Source organism: Alligator mississippiensis, chromosome 1, assembly GCF_030867095.1.
Source record: "Alligator mississippiensis isolate rAllMis1 chromosome 1, rAllMis1, whole genome shotgun sequence".
NCBI classification, from domain to species: domain Eukaryota; kingdom Metazoa; phylum Chordata; order Crocodylia; family Alligatoridae; genus Alligator; species Alligator mississippiensis.
Window position 1 is genome coordinate 414,812,881 of NC_081824.1, and position 15,454 is coordinate 414,828,334.

At 44.4% G+C, this 15,454-nt stretch overlaps 1 protein-coding gene across 1 annotated transcript; it reads right to left on the minus strand.

Annotated features, from left to right (window-relative positions):
* Window positions 1-1,039: 1,039 nt before the first annotated feature.
* Window positions 1,040-14,593, minus strand: SPRYD7 (SPRY domain containing 7). Its single transcript, XM_006268327.4, has 5 exons — window positions 14,407-14,593; window positions 13,809-13,925; window positions 12,207-12,373; window positions 9,311-9,413; window positions 1,040-2,068 (listed from the first exon to the last, which is right to left on the minus strand). The coding sequence occupies exons 1-5, from the start codon at window positions 14,510-14,512 to the stop codon at window positions 1,971-1,973; spliced, it is 591 nt and encodes a 196-aa protein (XP_006268389.1). The 5' UTR covers window positions 14,513-14,593; the 3' UTR covers window positions 1,040-1,970.
* Window positions 14,594-15,454: the final 861 nt, after the last annotated feature.

The window sequence follows — 15,454 nt, forward strand, 5'->3', positions numbered from 1 at the left end:
GCCCATTTAAAATACTGGGAAACTAACAATGTTTTCAACTGCAAGGGTAAGCTCTTTAAATCAGCTGTTAAACCAACAACAAATATAAATACTTATATTTACTGAAACATTTTAAAAATAGAACTTATCATTTTGAAGACAACTGCCTTTGTGCTTTCAAATAAGATCTAAATTCCCTGTTTGATTCTGTAGACTCAGGGAAAACAGCTTGTTGGTTGATTATTAAATATCCGCTAACATATTAAACACTAAGTTGTTTGCTCTCTTAAGTCTGATATAGTGATCAGAATTTCTAAAAATGTTTCTTGGGAAAAGGAAAAATAAATTGTTTCATTCCATACAAAATAACCTCATCTTCTTACTCCTTTGAGCTATTGCTTGAGATAGTATTCAAGATATGTCATTATAGAAAGAGGATCCATGCCTTTCCATTTCACATACAACCTCTTCACCACCTTAAAAACTCAGACTTTTTTTTTTTTTAGTTTCAAAAGTTGACAAATTTGATTACAGAAGCACTGTACTTGCTTCACCTGATATATAGAACGTAAGTTTCAGGAGAAGACCTTACCTGTTTTCACTCCAACCCCTGCAGAACAAATGCTCCTAATTTTATAGTATACTACTGAAGAGCTGACCTACCCTGCAGGTTGAGTTCTGCTTTATGCAATCATCTGCTATCACTTCAGTTTAGGTATTGGGAGAACTCAGGCGCTTGAGGAAAAAAAGGGTTCAGGAAAAAAGAAAGCTCAGGCACTTGAGGGCAGAAAGACCCTTTAAACAGATAGAAAAAGTTAGGAAATTAAAGGTTTAGAGAAAAATGTTTGTATTTGAAAACTTCAAAATAAAAGAAGCTGTTAAATATTTAACTAAGAGGTAAAGTACTCACTCAGTCACACAAATGCATTCACCAAATGGACAGCCAGAAAACCTTATTTCAAATTCTTAAAAACATACACATCAGGATACTGTAGAAAGATTTTCTTTACAAAAAATTATTAGAAAGTACACTGAATACATGACAAGAGAAAAAGCCATCTGAACTTTCATCTTTATAGTCATCATATTTCAGAACAGCCTCTCAACCATTTTATTCCTAGCTTCAGAAAAAAACCATTTAAATAAAATATTCCATAAAAGAATAATCTGATTTACAGTTTTGATGTAAAGCTTCATCATAATATCCAACACACTTTGTCTGCCACTGTATACATTAATCTTAATCAATCTGTACCTATTCTACCACCACAGAAACACAGCATGATGGTCTTTATAAATACATCTTCTAGTGTCCAGGGCTGTTTTTAAACAGTCAACAAAATAACACTTGCTCTATTATTAAAATGTGTTCTATTACTTGTCATATTCAAAGCAAATGAATAGCAAGGAAAATTATATAAATTATGAAACTTAGCTGTTTAAAAGAACCAAAAATGGGTAAATTACCTGTTTCAAAAAAAATTCTAGCTGCCAGTTACGTAGTCATACCATTAGTCATTGTGTTCAACAAGGACACTGCAATCCAAAATGAGAGACTATTAGCACAGTGTTGGGTTTTTTTGACAAATTACGTAACTTGTAGCTAGAAAGGGACTGGAAAAAAAATCACAACAGAACTACAAACCCAAGCTTTCATGTATAAGAATCATTTGTTTTACAAAGCACAAATTGAATTCAAAAGTTCATTTAATACTGTTTCACTTTTGCCCCTTGGTTTCCAGTTACAACAAACAAATCAGAAAAAAGTTGCTCCCAAACACTTTCTCACGTCACAAAACATTGTAAAAAGAAAACAAAACTAGCATTTGCAACAATTCTCTGGTGTTGCAGGTAACATACTGGTTCTGCTGACAACTATAACAGTACTTACTAAAAATACAGATGTGTTTCCTACAGATAATGTGAAGCTTTATTTAAGATAGCAAATGCTCTCTAACAGTGCAGGGTGCAAACTTTCAGTACGAAGACCTTCAGAAGATCTGCTGTTCAAAGAGTATCTTTTCAAACCCTGGTGGTGGAGTGTGATAGAATTCGCTGAACTGACAATCCAAAATAGCACTGTCATCAACTGCAGGACAGAGACAAAGGGAAAATATTTAGAGAAAGACATCTGTTAAGATGATATATTAATTTTATGAATGTATACACAAATTATGACTGAAACATAAAAGGTATCATCTAAAGCAGAGGTCAGCAACCCCTGGCACGCATGCTGAGCATGGCATGCAAGGCCATTTTGTTTGGCACACCACCGCCAGCCCAGGCTCTAAGCAGCTGCTGCCAGCCATGGAGCCCAGGCTGCTCCCAGCAGGCAGCTGGGACGCTGCAAGCCTTGCTGCAAGCAGACCAGGCTCAGTGGGCCGGCTGCAAAAAGCTGCTCCGGGCTCCGACATGTCGGCACTCTGGCACCTTCTAAGGTAGACACTGTGGTTTTTTCAGCACTCCAGCTAAAAGCATTGCCTACTCCTGATCTAAAGTATCAGTAACATCTACGAGTGGATCCAGGAGGGATGGTCACATCACCAATTGGTTGTGCAGTACATGTGCAATGAGCTTTCTGTGCTTACCAGAATATCAGTATGGCTCCTGCTAGAGCCATTATTTTGGCACAGCTCCAGAACTCAGATGGTAAAGCCCTCTCATTTCCTTGTCCCCCCTCCTTTGGACATTGCCAAATTTACCCCCTGGGTTCCAGAGCCATCCCAAAGCAGTGGCTCTGGAAGAAGCCATGCTGACAAGCTGTTAAGCTCAGAGAGCTGTGCATGCACTAGACAGCCAAAGATGGGTGCAACTGCTTTCCTATAATCTCTTAGATCCACTCTCAGTAACATCCACAAAGCAAAGATTATTTAATAAAGTTTCCTTGGCTGACCTGCAGAACAGCTGACAATATATCTGATAAGACTCAATCATGTTTCTTTTCTACCATTCACTTTAGTTTGCAAACAACCCCACTGAATCAGTGAGGATTTTGCCACTGGATGTCACTGGAAGTGCTAGCATGTTTTAAGAAAAGACTCCTCAATTTTTAGATTATTTCAATGTTTTGGAAATCTACAGCTCTTCAGCAGTAGTGGATGGACATAAATGATGCAGTCACCTACCCTGGAGGTTTTCAAGAAGAGACTGGGTAGTCACCTCGCTGGGATCACTTGACCCCAATTGTCTTCCTGCCTAGAGCAGAGGGGCTGGACCTGATTATCTGCAAGGTCCCTTCCAGCCCCTAACTATCTATGAATATGAAAATGAACCATCACCTTTATCACATGCTTCCTTTTCCCTTGATCTTGTGGGAGGTCTGAAGGGTTTTCATCTGTCTATACTAGTTGGTACCACACTATCTGTTCATGCTATGGTGACAGGCCCCTGACTTATATTTAGGCATAAGCAATTTAGCAATAAATTCATTTTTCAAAATAATATGACTCCCACAAATGAGACTTTCTGCCTAATTCCAGGTTGTTGTTGTTAACCTTAAAATCAGATTATAGTGGAAAGGCAGGGAGCTCATTAACTAAAGCAATGCTTTTATGTGCTGCTTTGGTGAACTGAGATATATATAGTGTAGCATTACCAGTTACAAAAGCAAGACTTTTAATGTACCACTTGAAGAAACATTCTTCTAAGCCACGCTTGATATATGATAGCAGTACTGTATCAAAGCAAAAAACTTCAACACACTACTTCGGTGGAGAAATTAAACATTCTGATAGTAAGATACTTATTTTCCTTCATAGCAGCCCTATATGAGTTCACCAGAACACTGTGCTCTCTTGTCTTGCTATTTATATACAAGTGCCTTCTGGAGAAAAAGAACTCTGAAGTTGATTTGGTGCATCTTCAGTTAAAACAAAAAATAAAAGTGACCACACTTTCTCTCTATAATGAGTTTCTTTTAAAAAAATCTCTAATTTTCTGATGTTAACCACTAACTAAGTTAAATAATTAAGAAACTTATTTCCCAACATGTAAATCCTTTCCCATGCTTAGGAACAAGTAACATTCAGTTATATATTCTACCATTTCTAATTTATATCATGGAAATGTCAACAAGCCCAATTTGCAAATCATCAGATGTTACAACAATAAATTAATCTATCTAATTCTCACAAGACTTTCTGCATTTTACGTCAACTCCTAAAGGATGATGACAAAAAGAGGGAGATATGGCATAAACATCACCTCACACTCAGGTACAGGCTCTACCAGGCTGGAATATGGAGTAGAAAACAGAGCCGAAGATTTCATAGACATTAGGGCTACAAGGGACCTCGGAAGATCATTGAGTCCAGCCCCCTGCCCCAGGGGCAAGAAGTCAGCAAGGATCATAGGATCCCAGCAAGATAAACGTCCAGATATCTTTTGAAGGCATTCAGAGTAGGTGCTTGAACCACCTCCAGCGGCAATGGCGAAGGGTCTGTGGGTGCTCGACCACCTGGGCAACAGTGATCATCGCCTGCTGGAATTAACCATCCAGCGCAAGGTGGCAAAGGCCTGCAGCAAGGCAGCAGCCCTGGACTTCACGAGGGCAGATTTCAATGAGGTAAGGAGCACAGTCGGGGAGGCATTGAGGTCCCGGAGGGGAGAGGAGTCGGGTGTCCAAGAAGAGCGGTCGTTCCTTAAGAAGACAATCTTCCAAGCCCAAAGGGAGGTAATCCCAACACGGATCAAAGGGGGCAAGAGAGTGCAAAAGCCCCCATGGCTCATCAAAAGCAAAAGGGAACGTCTCCTAGCTAAAAAGGAGGCGTATACCCAATGGAAGGGAGGGGCCATCACCAGGGAGGACTATACCTCTGTTGCTTGGGGCTGTAAGGGGGTGGTCAGGAAGGCCAAGGCGGAGATGGAACTGGGACTAGCTACCCGGATCAAGGACAATAAGAAGTCCTTTTTTAAATATATAGCGGGTAAAAAGAAGGTACCAGGTAACATGGGGCCTCTGCAAGAGCAAAGCTCTTTCTTTGCTTCCATTTTTCTGAGCAGGGACTGGGTCTCCCCCACCACCAGGACCCACATAGGACCCAGGGGAGGTGCACCCAGGCCTAGGGTCAGTGAGGACCTAGTCAGGGAACTTCTGGAGGGACTGGATGTATTTAAATCAGCTGGTCCTGACGATCTCCACCCCAGAGTACTAAGGGAATTAGCAGAGGTCATTGCAGGACCCCTGGCACAGCTTTACGAGCACTCATGGTGCTCTGGCATGGTGCCAGAGGACTGGAAAAGGGCCAATGTGGTTCCCATTTTCAAAAAGGGAGGAAGGAAGACCCAGGAAACTATAGGCCAGTCAGTTTTACCTCGATCCTGGGTAAGCTTTTTGAGAGAATTATCCTGGCGCATGTCCACCAGGGGCCAGCAGGGCAGATTATGCTTAGGGGCAACCAACATGGGTTCATTACAGGCAGGTCCTGTCAGACCAACCTCGCGGCCTTCTATGACCAGGTCACAAAATCCTTAGACACAGGTGTAGCAGTGGATGTAGTCTTTCTGGACTTTAGGAAGGCCTTTGACACTGTTTCATACCCCTTTCTCATTAAAAAAACTAGGAGACTGTGGTGTCGACACCTACATAGTCAAATGGGTCGCTAACTGCCTGGAGGGCTGCACCCAGAGAGTGGTGGTGGACGGGTCTTATTTGACCTGGAGGGATGCAGGCAGTGGGGTTCTGCAGGGCTCAGTCCTTGGGCCTGCACTGTTCAACATCTTCATCAGCGACTTAGACGAGGGGGTAAAAAGCACCCTGTCCAAATTCGCAGATGACACTAAGATGTGGGGAGAAGTGGGCGCGCTAGAAGGGAGGAATAGGCTGCAATCGGACCTAGACAGGTTACAGGGGTGGGTGGATGAGAACAGGATGGGTTTCAACACTGACAAGTGCAAGGTACTGCACCTGGGGAAGAAGAACCAGCAGCATACCTACAGGCTGGGGAACTCCCTTCTCGTCAGTGCACAGGCAGAAAAGGATCTTGGAGTCATTACTGATGCCAAAATGAACATGGGCCGACAGTGTGGGGACGTGGTCAGGAAGGCCAGCTGTACCTTGTCATGCATCCACAGATGCATCTCAAGCAGGTCCAAGGTGATCCTCCCCCTCTATATGACACTGGTCAGGCTGTAGTTGGAGTACTGTGTCCAGTTCTGGCCGCTGCACTTCAGGAGGGATGTGGACAACATGGAGACGGTCCAGAGGAGGGCCACCTTCATGATCAGGGGTCAGCATGGCAAGCCCTACAAGGAGAGGCTAAGGGACCTGAACCTGTTCAGCCTCCACAAGGGAAGGCTAGGTGGGGATCTAGTGGCCGTTTACAAACTAGTCAGGGAGGACCAGCAGGCATTGGGGGAGTCCCTGCTCCCCCAAGCACTACCAGGAGTGACTAGAAATAACGGTCACAAGCTGGCAGAAGGTAGATTCAGACTAGATATCAGGAGGCGCTACTTCACGGTCAGGGCAGCTAGGATCTGGAACCAACTTCCAAGAGAAGTGGTGCTGGCTCCTACCCTGGGGGTCTTTAAGAGGCTAGATGAACACCTTGCCGGGGTCGTTTTACCCTGGTACTCTTTCCTGCCATGGCAGGGGGTCGGACCCTACCAAATATAAAACTATGAAACAATCTTTTCCAAATCTTGGGGGCTCAGACACTAAACAAGTTCTTCCTTATGTCCAGCCTGAAACGGTCATGGAGGAGTTTATGACCATTTGACCTTGTCATCCTTTGGGGCGCTCTGCTGAACAGGCATTCCCCCAGATCCGGGTAAGCACCCCCGATTAACTTATAGGTGGCCACCAGATCATCCCTGAGCCTGCGCTTTTCCAGGCTGAAGAGTCCCATGGCTCTCAGCCTCTCTTCACAAGGCCTGCTTTCCTGACCTCTGATCATGTGCATGGCTCTCCTCTGGACCCTCTCAAGCTTCTCCACATCCTTTTTGAATTGTGGAGCCCAAAACTGGACGCAGTACTCCAGCTGCGGCCTCACCAAGGCCGAGTACAACAGGAAGATGATGTCCTGGGATTTACTTGAGAAGCATCTGTGGATGCAAGCAAGCGTTTTGCTTGCTTTACAAGCAGCAGTATCACATTGCAGGCTCATATTCATCTTGTGGTCAATCATGACCCCCAAGTCCCTTTCTTCCATAGTGCTAGCCAGGGTAGCACTGACGAGACTATAAGGATGTTGCAGGTTTTTCTTCCCAAGGTGGAGAACCTTGCATTTTTCAGTGTTAAACACCATCAGGTTCTCATCTGCCCATTTCTCAAGCCTATCAAGGTCAGCCTGGATCACCCTCCTGTCTTCAGTTGTGGAAGCTTTACCCCAGAGTTTGGGGTTATCAGCAAACTTGGCCAGTCCGCTTCTGATACCAATGTCCACATCATTAATGAAGATATTAAATAGTATAGACCCAAGGACAGAGACCTGGGGGACCCCACTGGTCACAGGGCACCACGATGATTGACTTCCATCAACCACCACTCTCTGGGTGATGTTAAAAGACATAAAATAAGCGAGGATCCCAAACCTATGATGCAACAAGTAGAGAGTTGTTTTAAGAAACATATTCTACTACCTAAATCCTCTCCACTGTGCTATGTATATTTACTTCTAAAACACGGGAAAGAGGAAATAGTTAGCTACTCCACAAAGTCTATTCTCCCACTTTACACCAGGGAGTTATTTTCTAGTTACAATTCTAAGAACATGATGGTAACACGAATAAAAATGGGGGAAAACATGTTTTTTTTGTATGTGTGTTACTGCATTTTTAACAGTGCCACCAAGTGGTAAAATAATATATCACAAGACAATATACGCTCTTGAATGGAATAAAACCATCTGGAAGGGAATAACCATCTTGAAGGGAATAAAGTGGTCAACGAATTTACAGCACTCAAAGCCACCAAAGAAAATCTAGACCATCTGATTCCTGCTTAGACACATTCTTAACAGATATTGTTCCTGAGTAGCTGCAGGAATGTTCCAACAATTCATTATGAAATATTTAATGAAATGAGTCATACCACATCTCACAAGTTAATGAGTTTGGCTTAGGTCAGTACTTACAAAAAATATTTCCACCCTAAATGCTATAGGCAGTAGTAGCTGTAGGAATCCACTGAGTGGCACTCTTCTCTTTTATTTTACAGCCACTTCTTAAGTATGGTGTGCACCATGCAAAGGAGTTACTGTCTTTCAGAGGAGATGTTAAATGGAATTCCTAGCTATCGGGGAGTTGCAATACCATGGAGTTTTACTGGAATGGGTTGTTAATAGTTCTTGGCCAAATCCCAACTTCCATAATTCATAAATAGTCTCTGAAATTGCCTATGAAGTACATAACTGGACATGGTATTTGCTTCCTGTTCAAAACTGTTGTGTTGATATATGCTGTCAAAACAATTTCTATGATTCACTTAAAAAATGGCTACATTTCAAGTGGTGAAGCAACTCCTATAGTGTTGGATATCACTTTTTTATAGCTGCAATAAATTGAAAGATGAAAAGTACTGCTATCTCATTTAAAGATAATATTTCTATAAAAAATAAAAATATAGACATTAAAAAAATTAAGGGATTTCTGTACTTATCAAGCATGTGTCCCTAAAGAGGTATAAATACATGCTTCAGAGAGAACTTGAACTAGTGGGTTAAGAATGTCCTTGTTTAACTTCATCTGTACTCATTGACTTGACAGTACATTTATACAGCAAGGTTTAACTAAACTCCAGTAACACCTCAATTTGTGGCCTGTGCATCCTTCAGTGGTGGTCCACATACAACTTGGGTCCTTGTTTCCAGTTGCTAAGCAACATTAAAAGCAGCTAAAAAGTTCCCAAGATACTTTCCTAACACTAACCCTCCCATGTAATGAACTGCTTTAGTTCCCACAGGATACTATTTGATAGCAACTGGATTGACATGTTGAAAGAGAAGGGATGGGTTTTTCAAGAGACAATACTACTGTTATTCACATGGGGTGTCTATAAGTGTGTTCCGCGTTGGAACAAACTTGAATCGAGTCTGCTCCACGTTCTAATTAGAATGCTGTAGCATTGCTGCAGCATCATGTGTATAAGCCCCCAAGGATTTAAAAATGGCTGCTGCGGTACTTTAACTAAAGCTTGTTGAATGAGCTTTAGTTGAAGCATCCCCAGTTCCATTTTTAAATGTGTGGAGGTTTAATACACATGGTACTGTGGTGTTTTAATTAGAATAACTATCTGGGAACCGCTCTAAGTAAAATGCCCCTCTCCACTCCTGAGCATGTGTATAGGCAGCCATGATGACCACATTGTGAAACAATATGAAAAACCCTGACTTACCATAAACAACAGGATATACAGTCCCTCTGATTCCTGAAGCTGGACAATGCATATTTTTTCCATTTAAATATACATTTAATTCTACATGGTCATATGTAATACCCTATAAAGCAAAATAGAGACTATTAATGCATGATCACCATCAAGCTTATATGCACAAAATTGCTTCAAGTATCCATTTTTACCGGTTTATCTTAACTAGCTAACAGCAGAGAATTTCAAGCACAGTGACATTAGCCAAGGCTTCTTTCAAAGAACTCACTTAACCATTGATAATTAAACAATGATACTTTCACTTGCAAATGCCAGAGGTTGTTGTACAATCACTGAATCAGGAAACACCATCGACAGCATGCAACTCACTTGACCAACTGCAATTAATCAACAAAAGTTCTGTATTGAATTTGCATGGTATTTTCTGAGATGCTGTGAGCAATTCTAATAGCTTTGAATAGTAAACAAATTTGCTAAGTGCTAACTGGTAATTATCAAAGAAATAAACTGAATTAATAAAAGAATTCGTTAAAAAAAAATGACATGCTCAGCTACCTTCACGGATGATAGACCATATTAAAAAACCCCTCTTGTAATCCATGCTCTGTGCCAACAACGACAGATGATCATTTGATATGCGGTACAAAAAACATGCACATTACAGAGAAGAAATTAAAACACAGAAAGGATCTGCCTCTGCTTTTGGCGTGGCTGAAACTGGCAATGTGCCTCATTATTCAGTACAAACTTAGAAACTCATTTTTGTGGCAAACAAAGTAAAAAGACAGTTATACAGTATGCATGAAGGTGTGGGAGTTAGTAAAATACTTGTTACTTAGTAACCTTTCTGTGTTTTAGCTTCAGAACCCCAAACTACACAGGTAGAGAGAGATTTGAAGAGACTACAATGGCAATGGCTTTCCTAAAAATCCCTTTAAGAATGGGATATTAAAACTTTGTAATTATCTAGCAATAGCCTTAATAAATGCATACTGCAAACAGCAGCACTCAGAAGAAAGGATAACAAATCAAAAAAGCTGGTGTTTTAGAAATGGTGTAAATCCTATTGCTCCCACGCATATCAGAAAAGATATTTCTGACAGGATGTAAAAAAATGGCAAGATAGCAGAGCCCCCTCCAAATATTCCGGATGACGTTAAAGATAGAAAGGCACTTGGCTGGGCTGGACAATATGACCTCATAAGGTCCCTTCCAGCCCTACTTTCCTATGATACCTACCAGTCATATTTTGGGGTGTGGGGGAGAGGAGGGGGTGAGAAAGGATATGGCATACATGCATATTTATAATTCCTTTAATTATTTGCTAGACTTTCCAGAATTTTTTTTCTCTGCAACCCCAGCCAAATTGCTTCTTTCTTCCTTAAACTCTGCCCCAGTTTAGCTAAAAATAATTCCTCCAATCCCATGAATCTTTGTCATAACTTTCCCCACAATGCTAAAAGAGGCATCCTCTCTATCAAAGTATATGGGAAAGAGATCTTAAGCTTAGCTTGGCACAATTTCATTTATATCTGCAGTGCATGCTGGAACATTGCTTGAGCTGGGAAGACCCATCTCAAATGGCTTGAGAGTCATCAGTTGGGTTTACAGACAAATAGAGCAACCCTAGCTACAATGGGACTGAAATGAAACAGTAGTGCCATTTTTCTTGAAAAGATCAACCCAATTCCCTTTAAAGGGCTGTAGTGGCAGAACAGTTAAGGTAGGGGTGGCAATTATTTGGGCTGGAGGGCCACTTAAGGAGTTTTAATGAGCTGTAAAGGACCGGGGGAAGGGAGGGGGCAGAAGTGCTGCCTGTGGAACCAGCATCCATCACAGGAACATATGGGGAGTGGACTGCAGCTCTGCCCCAGCCCCAGGCTGGAACCACCCCATGATCCCAAGCCCTCAGCCCCCATTCCCTGCCCACCTGCAGCCCTACCCCATCCACACAACCCAGGTAGCCCTGCCCACAGGGGTCAAAGGCCGGTCCCCACAGAGACCTTGTCTGCTCTCCTGCTCCATGTGGTGTCCCAGCAGTGTGTCCGGGGTGGACAGGTCAGGGTACCCAGGCAGTGGGGCCAGGTCCAGCAGCAAGAGACACTGGCAGAAACAGCCAGAAGTGAGAGAGCAGAACGAACCACGGTTCTGGGAGCTATTGGGAATGGAATCCGAGTCCAGGCTCCATGCTACCCTTGCCCAGCCCCACAGACTACAGCTCCCAGTGTGCCCAAGAGCCACGAGTGGGGTTATGGGACGTTGTGCTCTGTGCCAGGCAGCATCTCTGCACCCAGGTTGGTAGGACTGGCCACATGCCCCATGGCCTGGGCTGCCCCTCACACCTGGGCTAGGCAGGGCTGAGGGACCTGCAACGGGCCAGACAGAATCACTTGGTGGGTCAGATCTGGCCTGCGGGCCATATTTTGCCCACCCCTGACTTAAGGCATCTCACGCTGGCATGAGTTCAAGTCTCACATTGGGGCTGTGCCAAGAGTGTCTGCAGTCAACTCAGTTCTAAAAGGGTCTTCCCTGGTCATTTGATTGGGAAGTCAGAAGAGGCCTGATGCTAGCCAATCATACCTCTAAGATAGCCCAATGTGCCATCTAAGCTTCTTTTTTATTGCCTGTAGACTTACGTCATTGCTAACAAATCCCACTTCGGAAGAACACAGAAATATAGTGCTGAGCAATTTGAACAATGACAGTTTACATAAACACTGGTTACTTTACCTGCAGGAAAATTTGCCACCATACTGGCCACTACTCCAATACCCATCGGGCTCCTCTCCCTTTACTAACTCCTAGTTATTAGTTAATAATGGCTAATTTTCCAATATTTGTGTTCCTCCTTGAGTAGTGAATTAAACAGACTTTACTGTATATCAAACTGTGAGAAACTTACTACAACATCACCCTCCTGTGGAAGGCTGTTTGCTGGCAGCCTGTTCTTCTCCTCGTTGTTGTGGTAGAGAGCTCCATCATTCCTCATCACCAGACTATGCACATCTCGGCCAAGTGGAATTTGATTCAAGTTTGCTTTTTGGGTTGCAACGCCAATACCCCAAATCCCTTAAAACATAATATTGACATACTAAGTAAACTGTTACTAAATTCTTTTGAGATACCTCAGTGTGCCATAAAAACCAGCAATTTCATAGGTCAATTTTGTTTGAAAAGCATCAGCAATCACATCCACTATGTCGAGAGACTTAAACATATCCTTTCAGACAGAGCAGATTCCTAGTGTTTCTCTTTTACTAGAGATCAATACAAAAAGACATAGTGCAAGATCCTTACTCTGGTCCCTAGCTATGACAGGTAAAAGAGCTAGATGGCAGTTCTAGCCAAGTAAAGATTCCCAGGACACAAGAATGACAGAAGATAGCTAAAAGAATGCCTTCTGGAGATCCTTTGCAAGCCCTCGTGTAGAGAGCATATGGGCAGGTAGGGCTGCTGTACATCACACTATGGAGCTTCTCGGCCATGCTGCACTTTACATGGCAGTCAGCAGAAGCTGGTGTAACACAGCCTGATCAAGGCTCTCTAAATTATACTGGGACTGATCAACTCTTGGAGAAGCCCAGAACTGAGAAGGAACAAAAGGAGCTTAGAACCATCTCTCCTGGAGCTGCAAGCTCCATATTGCACAAAATCATTCCTTCAGTGGCCCAACCTACACAGATGTTCAAACTGAGGAGAATTTAGACACGTATTTAAAAAAACCCATCAACTACAGGGCGGCAATTTTCAGCAAATATTAGTGAGCAAACTGTGCCAGAAAAAAAAAGAGAGAACACTTAAAGGCATGTGTACACTGCTTCTGACCATGCTCAGGAGTAACCATCATGAAAATATGTCCTGTCCTCCCCCCAAACTCACTCCCACCTCATGCATGCCAAGTGGTGAAAAAAATGCAATGTAACAGGCGTTAGAGAGGCAATTGGTGCCAATATGAATGGCTGGGACTGATAATAGTACAAAGCAGACACCAAACAGCTACCGCATTACATTTTTTCAGCACTTGGCACCCATGGAACAGGAGCAAACAGAACATGTTTTTATACTGGCATTACCTAGCACAGCTGGAGGCAATACAAATATGCCTGGTGCCTCTACATGGTGTTTTATATGTTCAGGAGTGTATAAACATTAATTTAGCAGAGAGTAACTCTAAATTATGATTTCAAATATATATTACATCTACAGACAGAGCATGCAATTTGAATGCTTTAATATCTGCAACTCTATAATAAATGTACTTGCCGTTCTTTTTAAGTAGTAAAAGCACATTAGAAGGAAAAACCCCAACATGTCCTTCCTTACAAGATGGTCACTTGTTTTGTCGCTCCCTCCCCCCCGCAATTCTTTGATATTTCCAAAGTACAATATAGTTAGTATTATTACACTGACAATACAGAGATGGCATCCTTTTGTGGGCGTAGATCAAATGCCAATCAAGTTAAGCTTTTGAAGTCTCAAGCAATTTAAAATGTGACCAACTAACCTGTGGACTGGATTTTAAATTCAAAATAGCTCTTATTCTGATGCAAAGGCGCGTTGGCTAAACACCCCCCCGTGCCGCATATTCTTCTGCCGCTTTTGACAATGACGACGTCCGTTCCTGCACAGGGAGAGAAGAGGTCAAATGTCAAGTAAGCCATGCAGAAAGCAGCTCCTCCAAGCCCCTGAATAAGGACACCGCTGACACCACTTTCTCCTTCCCACCCTACACCAGGGCTTCCCTTTGGACCTCTGCTTCCCAGAGCCAGGGGAGCCCCCACGTGCCTCCTGGATCCTTGCTGGGGAAAAAAAGCACCAAAACATCGTTGGGGTTGGGAGCATTTCTCCCCTCGCCTCGTGGCTGGGCCCCACCACACCTCCTGCTCTGCCCTTCGGGGGAAGGCAGCTGCAACCGAGCTGAGAGACAGGCCTGCTCCCACCCAGCGAGCGGCTCTGCTGCTCTCCCCGCGCAGCTGGGGACTAGTCCCGGGGAGCTTTGTGCCCCTGGGTCCAGAAGAGACCCGCTCCCCGGGGTCCTCGCGGCTCAGGGCCGGGCCGGGGACCCTGGGGGACGCCCCGCGGCGCTGGCGCTGCCCACGCACCCATGCGCTGCGTGTCGAGCTGCACCGCGGGCATCTCCTTCAGCGGGATGTGCCCGGTGCCGCCGTCCCCGCACCAGCGCAGGCAGCACAACACTGACGCCGCCATCGCCGCCCCCTCAGCCGGGCCGGGCTTGCTGGACTGCGCCTCGCCGGGCTGGGCCGCGCCGCGCCACAAGGAGGAGGCTGCGTGCGGCGCCACCCCCTGGCGGCCGGAGGACTCGAGCGCGGGCAGAGGGCACCGGAGCTCGGGGCGGGGCGGGGCGGGGCGGGCGGCGGCGGGTTGGCTGCAGCGTGCGCTTCCCCCGGCCTGAGAGGAGCGGAGCCGGGCCCGGGGGGCTGGGCCGGGCTGTGGGGCCTGGCACCCGCCGCCTGCTGACTCAGACACTGATCCGGTCGTGCGCAGCAGGCCGAGGGGGCGGGTTCAGCCCGGCTGAGGCGCTACTTTGCTCTGGCAATGAAAAGCTTTGTGAACTGGGTGGGCGCCTATGTGTGTATGTGCCAGTATATACACACCCCATGTGTATGTAGGGGTGTAGGTTGTAGCCGTGTTGGTCTAAGGACACAGGCAGACAAGGTTCCTTGGGTGAATTTGATATCTTTTATTAGACCAACCCAAATGGTTGGAGAATGGTTATTAAGCGAGCTTTCGGGTTCAAAAACCCTTTGTCAAGCTAAGGAAGCTTCAGCAGTTGGTGCGTGCTCTTCCTGGATGGAATGTATGTATACACGCGTGTGTATGTCTTTGTATACACATGCGTATATATACGCACGTGTGTGTGTGTATCCACACTAGGGTTGGCCATCATTGAGGACATTCCGGTTTTCTGCTACTCTGTGCTCCATTGATATGAAACCTGATGCCTTTATGTCCTCTATTTTTTTCTCAAAGAGAAAAATAGAGGGCATATAGGCATCAGGTTTCGTCTCAGTAGAGGACAGAGGACAACTGGACTGTCCTTTATGATGGGCACCCTAATCCACACACACACATACACACCTCAGTTGGCAATGCTTTCCTTGTTACATATACATGTAAGTGTGCATAGGT